At 47.6% G+C, this 19169-nt stretch overlaps 4 protein-coding genes across 4 annotated transcripts; 2 read left to right on the plus strand and 2 right to left on the minus strand.

Annotated features, from left to right (window-relative positions):
• Nucleotides 1-131: 131 nt before the first annotated feature.
• GL218_04466 (Protein dml-1) lies at nt 132-1895 on the plus strand (the record flags this gene model as incomplete). The annotated part of the gene is made up of 3 exons (XM_033581075.1): nt 132-845; nt 899-1542; nt 1625-1895. 3 exons carry the CDS (start codon nt 132-134, stop codon nt 1893-1895), a joined length of 1629 nt encoding a protein of 542 aa, XP_033435571.1.
• A 1555-nt stretch (nt 1896-3450) lies between these two features.
• Nucleotides 3451-5137, minus strand: GL218_04467 (uncharacterized protein; the record flags this gene model as incomplete). The annotated part of the gene is made up of 3 exons (XM_033581076.1): nt 3451-4520; nt 4582-4750; nt 4883-5137. The coding sequence occupies 3 exons, from the start codon at nt 5135-5137 to the stop codon at nt 3451-3453; spliced, it is 1494 nt and encodes a 497-aa protein (XP_033435572.1).
• A 4904-nt stretch (nt 5138-10041) lies between these two features.
• GL218_04468 (Fork head protein like protein 1) lies at nt 10042-12108 on the plus strand (the record flags this gene model as incomplete). Its single annotated transcript, XM_033581077.1, has 3 exons — nt 10042-11064; nt 11119-11966; nt 12024-12108. 3 exons carry the CDS (start codon nt 10042-10044, stop codon nt 12106-12108), a joined length of 1956 nt encoding a protein of 651 aa, XP_033435321.1.
• A 1719-nt stretch (nt 12109-13827) lies between these two features.
• On the minus strand, nt 13828-17916 carry GL218_04469 (Clustered mitochondria protein; the record flags this gene model as incomplete). Its single annotated transcript, XM_033581078.1, has 4 exons — nt 13828-17529; nt 17595-17650; nt 17715-17822; nt 17892-17916. The coding sequence occupies 4 exons, from the start codon at nt 17914-17916 to the stop codon at nt 13828-13830; spliced, it is 3891 nt and encodes a 1296-aa protein (XP_033435322.1).
• Between the last annotated feature and the right edge of the window lie 1253 nt (nt 17917-19169).

Consider the following 19169-nt stretch of genomic DNA (forward strand, 5'->3'; position numbering starts at 1 on the left):
TGTATACATCCTTAGGTTTAGGTAACTTGGAAGGTATGAGCTACTGCTACTATCCATCTTTCTATCTACCTAAGTCGCTCCTCCTCTTCTCTACCTAAATTTTCTATTTTGGTAAATCGCGTTTTTCTACGATGCGTGAGATCGTTACCTTGCAACTCGGTCAGCAGAGCAACTATCTAGCAACCCATTTCTGGAATGCTCAGGAATCATACTTCACATATGGCGCTGACGAGGAGTCACCTATTGATCATGACGTCCACTTTAGACCGGGTATCGGATCTGATGGCTCTGAGACCTATACGCCTAGAACAGTCATCTACGACCTGAAAGGAGGCTTTGGAACTTTACGGAAGATCAATGCTCTATATGATATCGACAATGATGCGGCCTCGAATAGTCTATGGTCTGGCCGAACGATAGTGCAAAGACAACAGCCTATAGAGGCGAGTTCATATCAACAGAGCCTTGAATCTGGTCAAGCACCACCAGAGCTTACCACAAGTACAGTTAGGTATTGGTCTGACTTCAACCGCGTCTTCTTCCATCCTAAGTCTATTATTCAGTTGAGTGAGTATGAGCTCAACTCGACGGTCATGCCCTTTGAGAAGTGGCATATGGGGGAAGAGCTTTTTGCCACGCTGGATAAGGAGCACGACCTCTTAGACCGAGATTTGCGTTCCTTCGTTGAGGAGGCTGATCAGATGCAAGGCCTCCAGGTCATGACAGGTATCGATGATGCCTGGGCTGGGTTTGCGGCCAAGTATATGGAGCGACTTAGGGATGAATATGGTAAAACCCCTATTTGGGTTTTAGGGGCTCAAGAGCCTAATAGAGGTTTATCAAGAGTATGTCTCTACTTCAACACTTACGCGGACGTCCATTACTTATACTTAACTAGGAAAAGAGATTGCTAAAGCTTGCTAACAAAGCACGAGCTCTTGCGGAATTTAACTCACAGGCATCTCTAATCATCCCCCTTGCACTGCCGGAGACCCCTCTACCCCTGTCTGTGCGACTGGATCCTACATCAACTTGGCATATAACTGCTTTGTTCGCCGCAGCTTTGGAAAGCATAACTCTGTGTACACGCCTGAAGACCTCTGATCGCGTCTACTCAAGTAATCTTGGAAATGTTGCTGACCTTCTCAACGTATTTGGAAAACAAACCATCGCGAACTTGGAGATGAGTATATTTGAGCCACAAAAGTCCCAACAGAATGGGAATGGTACAAACGGCGTAAACGGAAACGCCGATGCCCTGAATGAGCGGGATGAACGTATGCGAAACTTATACGGCGCCGGCACAGGTCACGACGCTGACTCCGAGTCCGGCTCGCAGAAAGGGATCGCAACTCTGGACATAGACTTATCCTCTCCTCAGGACCTCAATCTTGGTAATGATTATAGGAGACGGCGGCGACGGCGTATTTTCAGCCAAATTCGAGCTGATAGAGGGTCAGAGAGCCTAGAGCGGGCCAATCGCGACGATGAACTGGAGACGAGGGATATGTACGGCATACGACGTCGTCCGAAAGTCCACAAGTAGGTCTAGCCGGTCGATAACAAGTCCCCTTGAATCGTCCTTGGAGCAATTTTTTTCTTCCGAGGCTAACTAGTTTCACAGCTATCGGTCGTCAGTTGCCTTCCCACTCATTGACAGCTACCCTAAGATTTTTCGAGATAGCAATAGCCATCCAATTAAAGACAGCGTATCTGTTCAGACGGCTTTGTCTACGGATTCAACCGTCACGGATAAAGTGAAAGCTTTACGCAGTACTGTTATCCGTTCCATCGGTCTAGAAGATCGTGAGACGATTGGTAATGAACTTGCTGAAATCGCCGATAGCTACAAGGAGGGCTGGTCTAGTGATAGCGATGACGACGATGATGAGTGAAAACTCAGTCTTCCACTATTCGTCGTGGAAAAGAGAACGGGCTTGTTTTACAATGCAACCGAAATTCCACCGTATTTCTTTACAACCTCTACACTAATATCATCCAGGTGTACTCTCGCCTCCTCTTACCCACACAAGCGGAGCTCGGGGATCCCCCCGTCCCGCTTGGGCAGGTAGCCACCGGTATCGAAAGTCTGAGTTGCATTGTCGTGCCACCCTCCTCGAAGAAGCGATCACAGTTGCAGAGATCTAATTTAACAGCAGTTTAATGGAGGCCTACCGTAACGTACAAGCGTTACTACCAGAACTCTGCCCAGAACCCGAGGCATCTAGAAGCGAAGATGACTTCTTAGCCGTCAACACTCCCATTAGGCTCTTCCGTCGGAATACGCCTATTCGAGGTCACTCATCATCTAAGCGACTGCTTAATTCATCAGCAATGAGATTACACACACACACACACACACACATGGATCATCCTTGTGCAGAGGACCTCTCACATAGCAAACTCGCTCACCGCATACTACCTCCCTCCCTCCCACCAGCCACATCCACGGGCCGAGAAAGTCATACGCGCATTTACCAATACGGCCCGATTGTCGGCATCCTTTACGATCCGTTACTACCACCTACCCACTAGGCCACATCCCGACGAACCCGAAGCCGGTCAATCCGCTCGACGGCCACGGCCACCGCTCTACGCTGGGGCACAGCTACAGACCCACCCATGCTAGAGATGCGATGTAACGTGTAAGCGGCACGTAGGGACGTCACGAGGCGGATTTGGTGCTCGCTGCGTTCTGCCCGCCTGCGGCAAAGAGCTAAGAGACAGATACTAAGCGGGAGACCCAGACTGAAGACCCCGGGCTTTGTTACCTTAGCCTAGGACTTGAACGTACCTTAGGTACCTACCTCTACTTACTTACGAAGTGGGAAAGGGGATTATGAATAATGAGTGTTTACTACTATACTAGTATGTACGCTTATAGACCGTCTAGGCAGCATCTAATGTTTCGAGGCCATTTATCTACGACAACATATACTATTCATCCTAACAGATTCCGTTGTCGTAATTTGGTGCTAGTAGACATAGTAGATTCGTAACGAAACTGTAAAGAGTCTCTTACTCACGAGTTTGAATTTCGACATATTTCGAGATCGAAGTCAGTTGTATAAAGAGTGTCCATAATGACTACATGATATTATATAAACCGCGAACTACTTCACATCCGTCGTATGTGTAGTTGTATGTTTCAAAGGATTCCGTCTAGATAATCATGATCCTACTAGTTGCTAAAGCAACAAATAACGGACATTGTGATTGTGTTAGATGAAAATAGTGGTGATATTGTCAGATATGAGGAGTATAGAACGGAAGCTAGCATACATGCATCATCTGCGTTCTATTCCACCTCTTGCTCTCTCGTTAGAAGTTACCCGTGATTGACGATAGATCGACGAGCTACGCATAGAGATCATCGACGCAACGGGGTAGAAAACCAACAGAAACAAGAGTAAGACCAACAGGTTCGGGCTTGGGGCGTGATACACCTACCTATTCTTGCTCAGCTTCGTGCTCCTTCTCCAGCTGGGTAAAGAAGTCGGCGATAACAGCCGCGACCTTGTCGACGATCGTCTCTACGACGTCTTGAGTGACGTTATACGCGGGCATGATCATGATGTGGTCGCCCTTGCCCTGCCCGGCACACCCTTGGCCGAAATACAGTGACACGTTGTGCGGAGCTTCCAGAGCCGTCTCGTGGACGCGGCGCGCGATCTGAAGTTTGGGGTCGAATGGCTCTTTAGTCTCTTTATCCAAGACGAACTCGACGCCCCAGAACAAGCCGCGGCCCCGGATGTCACCGACGTTGGGGTGGTTCTGTAGTTTGTTGCGGAGTAGCTTCTCTAAGTACTGACCCTGGGCCTGGACGTTGGGAAGGAGGTTATCGCGTTGTATGATCTGCTGTACCCGTAGGGCGGTCGCGCAGGTGACGGGGTGATCCATATACGTGTGCCCGTGTGTAAAAGCGACATTCTTGGCTTCCATTACCTGTGTGATCTTCTTGCTAGCTAATATGGCTGAGACGGGTTGGTAACCACCCCCAAGGCCTTTCCCAACCGCTTGTATATCGGGAGTGACACCCTCTTGTTCCCAGGCGTGCAGGGTGCCTGTTCTTCCCATGCCACACATGACTTCGTCGAGTATAAGCAGAGCTCCATACTTATCACATACAGCCTTCATCGCCTTAAAATAGCCATTGACGGATGGCATACAGCCAGCTGCTGCCCCGACGACCGGCTCTGCGACAAATGCTACTACAGTATCCGGGCCAGCCCGGTGGAACGCCTGTTCGAGCTCTTCTGCCTTGCGGGAGACGAATTCATCGTCTGACTCTCTGGGAAGTCTTTGACGATAGGGGTTACACGCCGGTATATGATAGACGTTGGGTACTAGAAGTGGTTCAAACGGGGTTCTTCTAGTTAGGTGACCTCCCACAGACAGCACGCCTAGCGTGATCCCATGGTAAGATTCATCCCGAGCGATGTAATTCACGCGCTGCGGTTGCCCAATCCACGTAAAGTACTCGCGAGCAAGCTTTATTGCGCCTTCCATCGCTTCGGAGCCTGGAGGACGGGAGAGATTTAGTATGAGTCCGCATGATAGAGCGACGGGAATACAACATACCAGATGATGTAACCCATGTCTTTGTGAAGTGCCCGTTAGAAGTTTGCGATAGCCATCTATTCAGATCTCGTCGGCTCTGGCTATCCATGAAACCCCAAGGAACGTAGGAGATAGAGGCAGTTTGAGTGATAATTGCGTCAGCAACTTCCTTAACTCCATGTCCGAGGCACTATTCAGTAGAGATCAGTGAACTTTCCATTAAGAGATAACTTGGTAATAATAATGCGGTTTAATATCTAGAGATTTGAGCTCCTAGGTTTAAGGCTGAGAACCTCTAAAATAAAATAGCCAGCCTACTCACAGCAACAGCCGCCCCTCCACAGGCATCCAGTATTTCACGTCCATCTGCCAGGTATATATAGTTCCCCTGTCCTCTTAGGACAAGACGCCGACAGGGCTCATCCACATCATTTGGTGTTGATGAGGACGACGAAGTACTAGACGTGATATCGCGGTTGAGTACTGATTTCATGGCTTCGGTTTCTGTCGACCGCCATAGTAGGCTGCTCTTCTCTAGATGGCCTTGTGTGATGTCTCTGGGTTGTTCTACGAGCATGATGTCGGCTGTGAAGGGATTTGCTAGAGTAAGATAGTCCTGATTATCTACCTACCTTTGTTTCCGAGGAATGGACTCGGCCTCCAAGGGTGTTTTATACCCGCGTTCGTTGGATCGTCGGACGATCGTCCTCGGTTCCGTCTGGTAAGCGTAAAATGGTATGGCATACGAGTAACGCTAGACTACGCCCGACTAGACTGACCGTGTCCAATCACAGAGATAGGTAATTATGCACTCAAGGAAGTATTACCGGACGTACGTACCGCAGGGAGACGCTGGCTAACTAAAGTCATTATTATGCTAGAGTGCATAGTCCAAGCGAATCAAAAGCAACCGGCCGGTAGGTGGTGGCCTTTATGATTTCTCCGAAGACGTGGATCCCTGGAGACTAGACGATATCTAGAGTATGGAGTACATAGGAACCGCACGAGATCTAATGACTAGAAAGGTAGGTAGTTAGTTTTGCTGCCCAGGAAAAATTATGGGAGCCCAGCTAATATGTCCAGTTAACGAACCCCTAAGCTTTCCGGAACCAATGGCGAGAGGGAAGTCTTCAAGCACTTGGTAATTCGATCACGTTGCGGTACTTCACCGCTAATATAGACTTATCCTATAGTTGATACGTGATTGGTTGAAATCAAAGCAACCCTTCCGATTTCCCTGGCTATCGTAAAAACCCACGCCTCCTGCGAGCTGGAGTAACATTGTAACCGGCGAGATTAGTCGACAGGGCTGGACAGAATTCTTCAACAGATCCCTGTCAGCTGCACATCACAACGATGTAATCATAGGAAAGCCGAAATCGCGGATATTTGTAGACCAGGTACCCGACCTTAAAGTAACGCCGCCTCATTCTTACTAGATAGATGACCTATAAGGGAGCTAAGAGGACGAGGACAGCATCTTCGGTGTGATGTTGAAGAAATTATGATAAAACGATGCCACAACTCGGAACTTAACCCGAGTGCTGGTAGAATAACCCGTAGTAAAGAGGCTCGCATAAAGAGGCACCCATCCGGAAAACAGCATTTGATTAGTCGTGCATTTACAGAAGACCCGATAGGTTCCTAGGCTGCCGTACGACCAATACAAAACTATTGAATGAGCCAATCCTCGTCAGTTCTAGTTGCCAAGCCTAAACATGTAGATAGGTATTGCTAAAGCGCCCATTACCTGTGCTACTAGATTACCAGAACCGGCCCGAGTGGTCAGCTTTGGATAGTCGTTCTTATATTTCCGGGTCTGTGACATGGGTATAGTACGGGCCGAGAAAACGAGGGGTGACCGGAGCCCTGGATAAGGTATTCGGCAATGCACAGGTAGCCATGCCACATGCGAACGTTTGGTGCTAATGCTGGAGACGTGTCACTGACATTCCTAATTCCCGGTTGTTACACCCCTAGCACGAATCATGTCATGCCCCGGTGAGAGAATTTGATGTTTTGAGTAGTGTTTATCGATGTAGATAGCTTGTAGCGGTGTATGGCACGCATGATAGTACTTAATTCGACTGAAAACCTCTGTCGGGGTTGAGAGGTATATAGCAAGCAACATTGTAGATGGAATGTATTTTAAAGACATTTTGAGAGATGATCGCTCTTTGATTGGAGACTTGTAGTAATGTTTGGTGAGCGGTTAAGTGTTGGTGGGTTTAATTAGATTAACTAGAGCTATCGTAGTTTTTAGCAAACACTACGCGACTAGTCCTCTAATTAGGTAAATCGAGTCTAATACCTACCTGGTACCTACCTATATGTAGGTACATAGTATGTACCTAAAGTACCTATTAATTTGAAAAGCTATAACTTTTACTTTTTGGAAGGTTTACTCGGTTATACTTGGTTACACTTATTAAAGCAAGGACTACTATATGGAATGTACCATTGAGCCCAATAGCCAATAATGCGGGGGGTGCTTTCCTTGAGAGATCCAGCGCCGTGCCTTTGGGGTTACTACGATGTGCGCTAATATGCGCTACGACCTTCCAGTGCTACAGCTCTTTCTATCAATACATAGGCTAAGATTTGTTCAAGAACGAGGCTGATACGCACCCAGTCTATATCTTTGGGCTCTCTGCATGTTGATGTTGCATCTTCGCTCTTACAGTCTAGGATAATGGCTTTTGAATGAGACCCTCCAGGTGTTACCCTGTGGTGGCTTGATTGACCCCAATTATGGCAACGACCTCACGGTTCGGCTAAGCCATACCGAAATAGACTTCATAGCCGTGATGGCGGTGGTGGAGATATCGTTGCAGCCTGCTGTGAGACATACATAGAGCCGGAACTATATCCCGTCAACCCTAAGGACCTAAGGACCGAGGCTTACTTGTTATCTCCTCATGGGATTAACTAGGAGAACCTTGTCTCCTTCACGAATATAAATGGTTTGTCTGACGTTCCACCAAACTGAAAGCCTTGGACATTGTTTAGGACCTTTCGCCTGTGGTGCAAGTATAGGTATGATAATATTAGGAAGATTGAATATATAGAGTGATTTGAACTAGTTATATAACCTGAAACCACTTCAATATAACTATACTTATTTTAGGTTTCGTTATAGTATTTAACATGTCATTAGCCAGCGATATAGGTAGTCTGTTATGAGTAGACGGATACTACCCTTTGAAGAGTCAAAGTATAATTAATAGTTAACTATTTGTTTAGATTGCTTGAGCAATATGCTGACAGATAGGTTATCTTCAAGAAATACACTAATTACAAGGTACCTGTTTAGACACGCTTATTAGGTAATCAATGAATTAAGAAGTACCTAAGTCACCTCAGCTAGCACTGCTATCTGAAGCTCTCTGAAATGACTACCTTACCTAAGGTAATCAGCCTATGTTAATAGCTCCAACACATTTACATATACATGATCGCATGCCTGCCACAACGGATCAGTAAGTATCCTAAAGGACAAATACCTAGGCATAGGTAAGTAGATTAAAATACACGATTGTTTGCCATTTATTGGTGAATGCTTCTCGATCTGAATTGTGCTATGACTGTATGTGTACTTTATAAAGGAACAACATCTCCCGATCTTTGTTCGCCAATACTGTACGAGATAAATGACTACTATTGTAATACCAGCGTTACTTAGACTGTTTATACTTATACCTAATCTGAAGCCATATTCGGGTAAGTATTTTGGAAAATTCGAGAGGGTTGTCAAGGATAGTCTTATTAGAGCAGACTCGACCGCGGCTGACGGCTCCTCCCGAGGTCTAGCGAACCGGCGAACCACTTACACCCATCTCCCTGATAGTCAATATACGTAATGGTGAAACCGAGAGCTCTTGAAGCAAAAGTCCATCTTCTGTAAGACGCTGATTGACAAGGCTATTAGGTCAGTAATGGTATAAGACAACTAAGCCATAAAAAGTGGCAGTGTCGTGAGTGGTTGAAGAATAAGCCGACCTGAGACGGTTTTAGATATTTGCACCGAAATATGAAAATAATAGAAGCGGCAGGCTGCACTAACTAGGCCGAGGCTGTCAAGATGGTCTCCGCAATGATGTGCAGACTCTGGCAGTTCTGGATTCAGCCTGGGCCAATTACAGTGGGTGAGGGCGGGTGAGTGGATGAAGAATCTGAATATAGCGAATTGGAAGCATCTCGACGGAACTGCGGGGATCACTGCGTCAATAGAGGTATTTTTGAGATGCGGGATGCGATGCAGAACTAACAATCAGCAAACAATGGGCGCTAAAGAGTTTGCTATAAAAAAGTAAACAACTTGGAGTATAAAAAGCTATTATGTCGATAATAGAAGTAATGCGCAGGCTAGCTTTATTACTTGCTAACGTGAAGTAACAAAAATAGGTCTGCGTCTGCATAACAGCATTGCCTCAATTACATGTACGGATATCTTATCTTATGCACACAAAAAAGGGAAAGAGGAGCTTGGGGCACTTTAAAATAATTCAGGCGGGGGAGGTGCTGGAGGTATTTTAAAATCTTAAAAGGGTGACTGACTGTGAGTCTGTGACGCGCCTCAGTGGGAAAGTGGGTGACAAAATGACAGGGATGTTTTTAAGTTGCGTAACGAAAGAGGGAGGCGCGACCGATCGACATTTTTTTTTAAACAAACCACATCACCAAGTCAATATTTGAAAACTAATCGCATCAAATCGCATCGCATCGCACCGCAACCAAATTGTGTTGGCCCCCTCCGAGCTTCTCATTCTACTTCTATAAACCTGGCGACCATATCTAGAGGACCGAAGCTTAGTTGCTATCATACTTTCTAAATATTTATACTTTGCGCCGTAAACCCTCTGCGACTTTTTTTTTTCCTCTTTGCTTTACCAGCGCGCTTCATTTCCCACTTGCCGCGTCGAATACTACGCTACCATCACCGCGACATTTTCTAGCCCTTGAGCCTCAACGAACCCTTGACGTCCTTGACTTATCATACCCCACTTACGTTTACGTTTAGTTATCTATACTAAACTACAACTATTCGGTATAAATACGCAAGAGAGTTGCGATCTTGTCTTGCGATTGAAACGACTACAAATCTCGTATTAATAGGGTAAGACCATTGTCAACTCTGTCGCCAATTTTGTCGCCTACTTGCGCTATACCCTGAACCTACCCCGTCGCACGTCCCACTAGTTCTAGGTCTATAAATTGGCATAAACCCGCTGTCTTTTTATCTACGGTCCGCGTCATCTGGGAAACTCCGCCAATACCTTGTGGCTTTGTCTTGTAATGGGCTTATAGTATGCCTCCGTCATCGAAGCGATCACAGAGGACGCGCCGGCATCGCGATATTAGTCCGAGCCCCGCTCCGCCGGAGCAATCCTCGCCGTCGCGCCCTTCTAAACGCAGAAGAAAAGTGAATACCCTTTCCAGCGCTTTATCTTGTCGCTTACGTCTACTAATCACCTTATTTAAATGCAGGGAGACGAACCGATCTCGGAAACCGTCGAGGATGAGGGTTCAAGTCTCACCCTCGATAACTCGGCGCCCGAAGGGTCTAACGACGATGATCGACTAATTACTCAAGTAACCCAACATTTGCGAAGCATTCAAACCCAAGCCAGCAAAGATCATGCCAATGCTATACACGAAGCCAAAACCGAGGACATAGAAGCTTATGCCAAAATATCCGCACACGATTGGACATATTATATCAAGTCGCTGTCTATCAATATCGGTAGAACTTCCGAACCTTCCCATGCCCACCCCCCTCGACAAGAGCGCGAGAATGAAGAGTTTGTTCATATCGATCTTGGCCCCTCCAAGACATTCTCACGCCAGACGGCTGTCATTTATTACGACTCGGACCCTGGAAGATGGTTTATTCAGGCGAAGGGACGCAATGGCATCAAGGTCAACAACATCCCTATGAAGAAAACGGATACACCACATCCGCTCTCCAGCGGCGAGGTTGTTGAGATTGGTGGTATCGAGATGATGTTCGTTCTACCTGCCAGCCTAGGACCCCTCGATATACACCCTATGTATCTCGAACAAGCTGGTATCAAACCTTCGCAGTCGACCCCTGCGCGCGAAACAGGACGGACAGCTCTTCCTACGGCACCTCCGGCAGATCATCCATCTTCGCAGCCCGCACGGCCTTCTTCCTCCCGCGGCCAGCTCTTCCAGCAACCAATCGCGCCCGCACCCCCCAATTACACACGGCCAGGCACACCACCCTCAGCCCGGAGTCGCCCTACTACTTCTCAACAGAAGACACCTGCGCAAGGCTCTTCCGGTACGGTGATAATGAGTCAAAGTGATGTAGACCTAAGCAAAGATGAAAACAAGCACATCAAGCCTCATTTCAGCTATGCTCAAATGATCACGCAGGCGATCATGAGCACGTCGGAAGAGAAGTTAAACCTTGCCGGCATTTATCAGTACATTACGAAGAATTATGCTTATTATCGACACCAACCTCCTTCCGGGTGGCAGGCAAGTTTGATATATATATATTTTCCCATACTAACTGCGCTAACCAAATCGCAGAATTCAATAAGACACAATTTGTCATTGAATAAGTCCTTTATGAAAGCACCTCGAACCACGGACGAGCCAGGTAAAGGTATGAAGTGGGAGATTGTTCCCGAGGCGCGCGAAGAAATGATCCGCGTTGCGTACAAGGGCGGCCGTGGTGGACATCGAGGTTCTTCTGCGCCCTCGTCTCCCAGTCAGCCTAGCCAGCTGAGTTACATCACTCATGGACCTAGAGAGATCACGAACCGAGAGCCGGCATCGACCCGAAAGCGCAAGGCTTCCCCACTCGCATCGCCACCCCCGAAGTCATCTTTCAACCTGTCCCAGGTTACACCAGATCGCAAGTATTTACCGACAGGGCCGGCGAGCTTCCAAGATGGAAGCCCCCTTCCGCGCCGGCGGGCCTTAGACGGCTCCATCTCTTTTGATGCAGCGCAGGCGCTTCCACAATCACCTCCAACTCTCTCTTCTTCTTTTCTTCAGGATGAGAGTGCCTCCTTCGTCACCCCAGCGCCTCACCGCGTCCACCCTAGACTTGCGCCTCCCAGTACCGCCCAACGGCCCAGCCAGCACATGCCAACCAGTTCACCGGCCCCTTTCTGGAAGTATGCCGACATCGGTAGCACGCCCCTGAAGCCCCCGCAGTTTGACGTCAGTCCTTCGAAGCCCATGCGCCGTTTGACAAATAGCAGCAGCCCCCCTCCCGCCGCAGGTGATGGGTCACCGGTTGCCAGTCCTAGCAGATCGACACGATCAGCCCGCACGGAGACCCAAGACAGAGAGAAAACTGCTGCGCCGGAAGATGAAGAAGGTGAAGGTGAAGGGGAGGGCGAAGGAGAAGGTGGTTTCGACCTTACTAAGTACGCTATCACTTTCTATAGGCTAGTATTTAGGACATTTTCTAATGGCTATTATAGAGGCTTCCAGAGCATCGGCTCTTACCACGCCAATCTTCACTTCGGTGGTGGTCTTGGACCCCGTGCAAACGGTAGACGGGCCTAAGTAATAGTATCATATACTAACCTCATAAGAGGCATTTCGGCTACGGCTAGTCGGACCTTTGATTGTTGCATTAAGTGGAAATAGCTGTGAAAGAGGTTTCATGGCTTTTCTTCCCCATTTTGTACTATTATTCTACGAACCTTGCATTCCTTTGGGCTGGGGTGGTCAACATGTGCCTTCGATCAAGTCGATCTGGGAAGAGAATTACGTCTTCTTGTCCTGGGCGATGCTATACTACTATATAGCTTTGTACCGGTAACCGGATCTCGGATTCTAACGGCTTCTGTGGGTTTCTCTTTTTTATATCAACCGGAGTTAGCGGTACCCATTATTCATCATTGACATCTGGAAGGCGACATGGGGAAAGCGATTCGGGTGGCCCGGTCAGGCGGGCGGACCGGATTGGACTGGACTGGATTGGATAGGAAGGTAGGTGGATACTTCATGTATTATTAACGCATACGGCACCCACGACACAAAAATCGGCGTTTCAGGGGCTGGACAGGGCTGGACTGGACAAAAAGGACTGGCTGGGGAGTGGGTGTGAGCTACGCATTACTGCTGAGGGGGTCTACGCAAATCCAGGCATCGGGAGCGTCAGCTAGTCGAGAAGAGGAGTAGGGGAGTCCTTGCTTTTGTGGTGTTGTTGTTTTTTAAACCCCTTTTTGTTTTTATTTCTTTTCGCGTATGTCTCTTATTAGGCGAAGGCTTTTTTTTCTCGCATTTTCTTTTTTTTTGCTCCGAACATCCACATATGCATCCTCCAACGGACAATAGGTATGTTGTTCAAGGCCTGGGTACGGTATCTAGCCTAGCTTGTAGGTGATTTTCAAATGAATCCGTATGAACTTCAATAGCTACAACTATAGCGATAGTCGTCATGCATACAGAGTTTTTAGCCATTCAATCAGTCATAGTTCCTCGCAAAAATGTATGTGATGCGTGCCCTCGGGTTCTAGTATACGATTCCAACAGTTAGTTGCATACGTGTATATGTACTTGGACTAGTAATTATGGTTATGTCTAGCATGCCTAGCATGCCTAGCATACTATACGTTTAGATGGGTGTCTATGTAACCAAGTCAAGCAACCTCGCAGGCAAGAGTGAAGATGATGTCTATTAACACACGCGAGGTAAGCGAATACCTATAAAGGAATTGCGCGCGCCATATCCCGCATAGTATGTATGTCCGAGAGCGGGAATATGTAGATCCCCTCGAGATGCTATACTGCTTGCTGTTTGTTTGTTTGTACCTTAGACCCAGTCTGACTGACTTGCCCCCTTTCCCCTCGTCGTCCACCTAATATATACAGCTCAAGCACCACCATACCATATACGTTGTTGAGTTCCGATATACTGCGGCAGATGGAGAGTAAGGAGTTTACCGCCATATAGGCGGTAAAGGTGAGATGATGAAGATAAGGGAAAAACCAACGCGATGCAACACCCCTTTCTTAGATCTATGCAACCAGTCCCTGGGGGAGGGTAAACAGAAGAAAAAAAGATATAATAATAAAAAAACAGACGGATTTTTGACCCCGTTCCAGAGACGCCTCAACCGAGGAAAAATGTCATTCATGCCAGGTAGACGTAACTCTTCATTCTTTCCTTTTCATGCCCCCGGTCCGTGTTTTAGAGCCCCCCTTCATACCCGTTCATGTCAAGCTTCGTTCCCCGTGATCCGCATTCTGTCCCTGTGTCCTATTGTCCTTAACGCTTTATGAGGCAGCGGCCCCACCTACTCGAGTTTTGGGCCCGCTGCGGCCTGCTCGTTTCTTGGTGCTCTTCTTTTGAGCCGTGTTACCCTCAATAAACTTGATAAGATCGTCGATGCTTCGAGCATCTGGCTTGTCCGATCCGGGCTGGTTTAATGCTGTGGGCTGTGCCGTAGCGCCGGCGCCACCTCCTAACGCGACGCTGCGAGCCGGGAAGCGGATTCCAGCCCGTAGACGCCTTGACTGAGCATCCTTATCCCTCTTCGCGATTGCGACAGCATTCTGTGTCAGCTGCTCTAACCAAGTCTCGGCCTCCTTGGTATTATTATTCTCTGGCCCGAGCTGCTGCAAGAAGATGTTGTAACAATCACGCATCTTAACGAGGGCAGCCTTGGATTCGTTATCCAAAGCGAGCGCCTGTGCGAGCTGGAACAGGAGACTAGCAGCCGGGAGGGACTGCTTGCCCATCACACGCTCGCAGACAGCAAGAGCTTGCTCGAACCAGATGCGAGATTCGTGGTATGCTTGCATATGCTGAAGCATGACTGCTGCATTGTTCAGGGTCGTGATCGAATCCGGGTGGTCGGCCCCGTAGATGATCTTCCACAGGTCAAGTGCATGCTTAACATATGCAAGAGCTGTCTTGCTGTCGCCAGATCCATGTACATAGAGTCCAAGATTTAGGTAGTAGAGCAACGTCTCCGCAGAGTCGACACCGATAGTGCGCTCTGATACAACAACAGCTTTCCTCGCTAAATCAACAGCAGCCTCCTTCTCCTCGAGCTGATAATAGATCTGCGCAAGACTGGAGTATGCTCGCGCAACTTCTGGGTGGAGGATTCCGTAGATTTGTTCGTGAAGAGTTAGACTCTCCAATAACAACTCCTGACCAATCTTCCTGTTGTTTTGCATGATGGAATGACGACCGCCTTCCAAGGCCTCCTCAGAAATGGCACTCTTCGGTGCAGAGTCCTTAATAATCGGGACAACATTGACAATATCATCCGGAGTAAAGGTGGTCGGCGTGCTGGTAGAGGAAGCAATGGAAGCTGGGGACCCATCCCTCGTCTTCTTCTTTTTCTTCTTGCTGTCATTCTTGCTATCACTGTTTGCGTGGCCATTGGCGCCATTTGTAGTGGGCGCAGCGCTAGGGTCATTGGTGAATTTGAAGTCCTTCACCTGAAGTTGAAGTCCAAGCTTCAAGGACACGTCACGGAGGAGCTGTAGGTGCTTGATTTGGCTATGCCAGTCCGAATCTAAAGTGAACTTGAATCGGCGAATGGCCTGCGCTTCAATTTCCTGTCGGAGACTCTCTGGAGTGAGATCCGCGAATGCAAGGTCAGCTTCAGGGTAAAGTGCCTTTAAAGACTCGTCTATCTCAGCAGTAGGCTTGCTGTTGAAGCTAAATCCGAGAAGGCAGTTGAGAAGATGGGCAATGCCAGCCGAAGTAAGAGGAATTGGCAAATACCGCAGGTACTTGCTCGCAACGTGCTTGAATGCTCTCGATATTATCTCCTGTAAGGCCAAGTCCCGAAGGCGCGAAAGCCTCGGTCCTTCGCAGAGAGACACAATCTGGCCAAGGTATCGCATGTTGATTCCGCGCTTATGCATCATCTTGGTCAACGACAAACCATCCATGGGGAAAGGTAGATCTGCAGCCTTGATATCGTTGACGAAGTCAGGAATTGCCGACTCGCGTAGATATTTACAAGCATTTCGAACATCTTCTTCGTCGGCAGCCATTTCCTCCTTCTCAGCTTCGGTCTGCGGAACTTGTCCGCTGCAGACATCTGGGTTAAGTGAGAAGTAGAATTCAGAAGCGTCAATGCGGTCTTCGGGCTCCGTTGCGGCGCTATCGCTAGACTCATTAGGCTTGTCTTCGTCTGTGCTCTTCTTCTCAGTCTCCTCGGACTTCTCCTCAGTCTCCTCGGTCTTCTCAGCCTCTTCAGTCTTCTCGGTTTTCTCCTCAGCCTTTTCTTCCGCGGACGAGTTTTCTTCTTTGCTGGATTTCTCATCCTGAGACTTAGATTGGGACTGTTGCTTTAAACGTGCGAGCTCCTTGTTGACCCACTCGGTCCATTTTTGATTCCGAATCAGTTCCACGAGTTCTGGTCGCAAGACCGTCATACGATGAGGATACTCGAGCTCATTCTTCTCTCCCTCGGTGCTGATGCTATTTTCTTCAAGCCATAACACATCAAGGGGCGTAATGCGGTATAGGTCAAGAACGTATTTACGACCGTCCGTTCCCATTAATCCCTTAGTTTCGACACTAGCCTCTAGATCGAATCGCTTGCCATCCTTGTCCCAGACAGGATGTTTCTTCACTTTTAGGGCCTTCGAAAGCTTTTCAAAAGTTGGCGCAAATCGTTCATCGGCCGCAACAATCTCCTTTCCTTCTACCGCTCCATACTCAATAGAATTCTCGCCAGGTTCTCTTTGCTTGAAAATGCCTGGAACAACAGTCTGGCCAACGATTCTCTTTCCGAGGTAGTCAACCACTACAGTCGCCGGGCTGTACAGCCCATCGATGTCAAGCTGGTTGACTAGACGCACGCCGTTGACATCCTTTCCTGTGGCAACCCTAGCAGCATCATCGCCGCCCTCAGAAGTAAACGTGCCCACGCCATCAGCTCCAAAAGAGAAGAACACGTTGTTGTAGACAAAGATCTGGGCATCGCGACCTTCCGTCGGGTTGAGAGGAGTGACCTCACCACGTGCGACCAGAATAGCACCTCGGGCAGCAGCATCGGAATAGTCAGCAAACAGCTTGGAAATAAACCGCTCTCGGAAGACACGGTCTTGAACCGTCTCTTTTGGTAATTCGCGAGCTGACTGGAATTCTTCGTTCCAGTCTCTTAGTGTATCAGTATTATCAACACCAGAGATAAGATAGCCCTCCTGAGTTCTTGTGATATCCGAACTGTGAGCACATAAAGGCGAGGATTGCGAAGGAACTAGCCATGGTGCCGCAGGGATGGCATTCGTCATCTGGAATGTGGCGAGAGGGTCCTTACGGTTGTTGTACTGCAGTAGTTGCTCGAAGGACTCTGAGAATGAAGGAGAGATCTGAGTTAGAAGCGTTAATAGCGAGTGCGCAGAATGACCCTTAGGAGCAGCGCGAGGCAAGGGGTCGAATTTGCTATTCGATGACTTGTTTACGTAGAACCCGCCAACATGCGAAGTGATCTGGTATTGCTCTCCTTCGTTCGTGGTGACGAGTAGGTACAGCAAATGGCCCTTCTGTCTAAGATGGTAGGGTGGAGGGTTCCATGGCGACAGAGCAATCGACTTCACCGTCTTAGGGGCGGGCTCTTCCTCTTTTGGTATTAGAGTTAAAGGCTTCGCGGGAGCTTCGAAATCGTAGGCACTAGCTTGGACATTGTCGGTATCCTGGGCACTAGTAGTAATGAAATCGAAGAGGGAGATGCCAGGTAGAACCCCTTGTAGGGTGTCAGTCCGATCTCCAGCAGCACCAACTAGATCACGAATTCGGATGACATGTATTCTAGCCTCCTTTTCGGTGTAGGGATCCTCTACTAAGCGGATCTCGGCTTCCGGACCGAGTCCCTTCACGTCAGAGATTTGCACAAAGTCATTTATGCGCTCGCTGGCATGCTCGAGGTGGAAACACGAGTATTGGAAAGCAGATGGCAGCTCGATAATAGACTGTCGTAGCTCGTGAACTTGCTCTTGAGGCGAGACCTGTACCGAGATTAGCCATTACCGGCCAGAGAATCCATATATAATAGACAGGGGTATCTACTAACCATCACATGGATCTTGTTCGGCTCGTGGGGCAGATGGATAGTGAGAGGATACAATGCTATAAGCCGTGTATTAGCATTGGTATGGCAATGTCTACCTGGGAAGTGAGTTTCTAGTCATACCATCCGCAACTTCCTCTTCATCCTCCTCAGCCGCTTGGTCGTTGGAGTCAACTTTAGCATTTTCAGTTTGACCATTTAGGGTTTCGGCTTCCTGGTCGGAAGGTTGAGCTATACGAGACTATTATTAACTTATATTCGGACAGAGTCAGACAGATACATATAAAAAGTTTTACTTACCGGTAACCTCTGGCTTCTCAGACATAGTGGGCCAACTTGAATAGGATTAAGAGGGGCTGGAGGGGTTGTCGAAGTTTTGTGGTGCAAATCTATAATATCCTCTTACTTGTACAAGAATAGCAAACGAGATCCCACGCACAGCTTGGAAAATCCGGCGTGGAAACTGTAAAAGTATTAATGAACAAGGTCCGAGAAATATTATACAGGTCTAATGAAGGAACCGCAAATCAATTGAACTTGTAAAGGTAGTAAATGTAATTATGTTGAAGAAGGTAGGAAGAATCGTCGAAGCATTATTGCAGCTAAGCAAGCAACATTTTAGATTTCAATTTTTTTTTTCTTCGGCGGCTCGAAAAACCCCGGCTGTTCCCGGCAAGTCGGAGCTGCGGCGATAGTTAGGTCATTTGGGGCTTTCCCGTCCGCCCTAATAGTGATGCTCTTAGTATGTAACACTGCATAAAAGAGGTGTTACGGTAACCACCTCCATTTTGATTGGCTTATAATTTGAGTTTTAGGGGACTAAAAAGCCCGCAAGTTAGAAGTAGGTACTCCTGTACTTTTACTACTTTGATTTTATTTACAGCAAAAATTTTATTCTCTTTTCCCATAAAAACTTAATAATTTTCTACAGTTAAAGCTACTAAATGCTGTGGAAAATGTTTGTTCATCTCGAAGCTACATATATGAGAGTTATGAGTTTTAATTCTATTTCCCGAAATACACCAAAATGTTGTGTGAAAGTTAAAGTGGGTATATCCTGATTAGGAAATCAAGTAAACAAATCAAATGTTTGGTCATGGTTATTTAGTTAGAACCGTTATGTCTCTTTCACCCTTATTGGACCAAGCATTGGTATTCTTGTCGTTCGGTCATAAAATAATCCCATCTTTGAAGCTGCACTTTTGGATCGCATCTCTATAAAATCAATTATCGCGATAATATCATTTTGCTTTGCCTACTATTTTTATTTTGGCGACGACGTTCGCGGAGTATGGAGCTGCTAGCTTCGTATCGCCATCAATAAACCGGAGCTCTCAAACAAACATCCATAACTCAGCATACATATCTGCTTAGTAATATTGCTAGAGCTCCCTCCATGTCATTTAACGAGTTCAATATCCCGTATAAGCCAAGGCCTAAGCCAGAAAAACTAGGAGTGACAACACAACCTTGGACCGCGGCGCGCTGTCAACGCTTACTTCGGCCGTTGCTTTCGCGGATTGCTTCTCTAAGAAAGGATGCTGCGGTGTCATCATTAAGCACAAGAGACGATGAGTT

This window comes from Daldinia childiae (genome assembly GCF_008694065.1).
Source record: "Daldinia childiae strain JS-1345 chromosome Unknown Scaffold4, whole genome shotgun sequence".
Lineage (NCBI taxonomy): Eukaryota > Fungi > Ascomycota > Sordariomycetes > Xylariales > Hypoxylaceae > Daldinia > Daldinia childiae.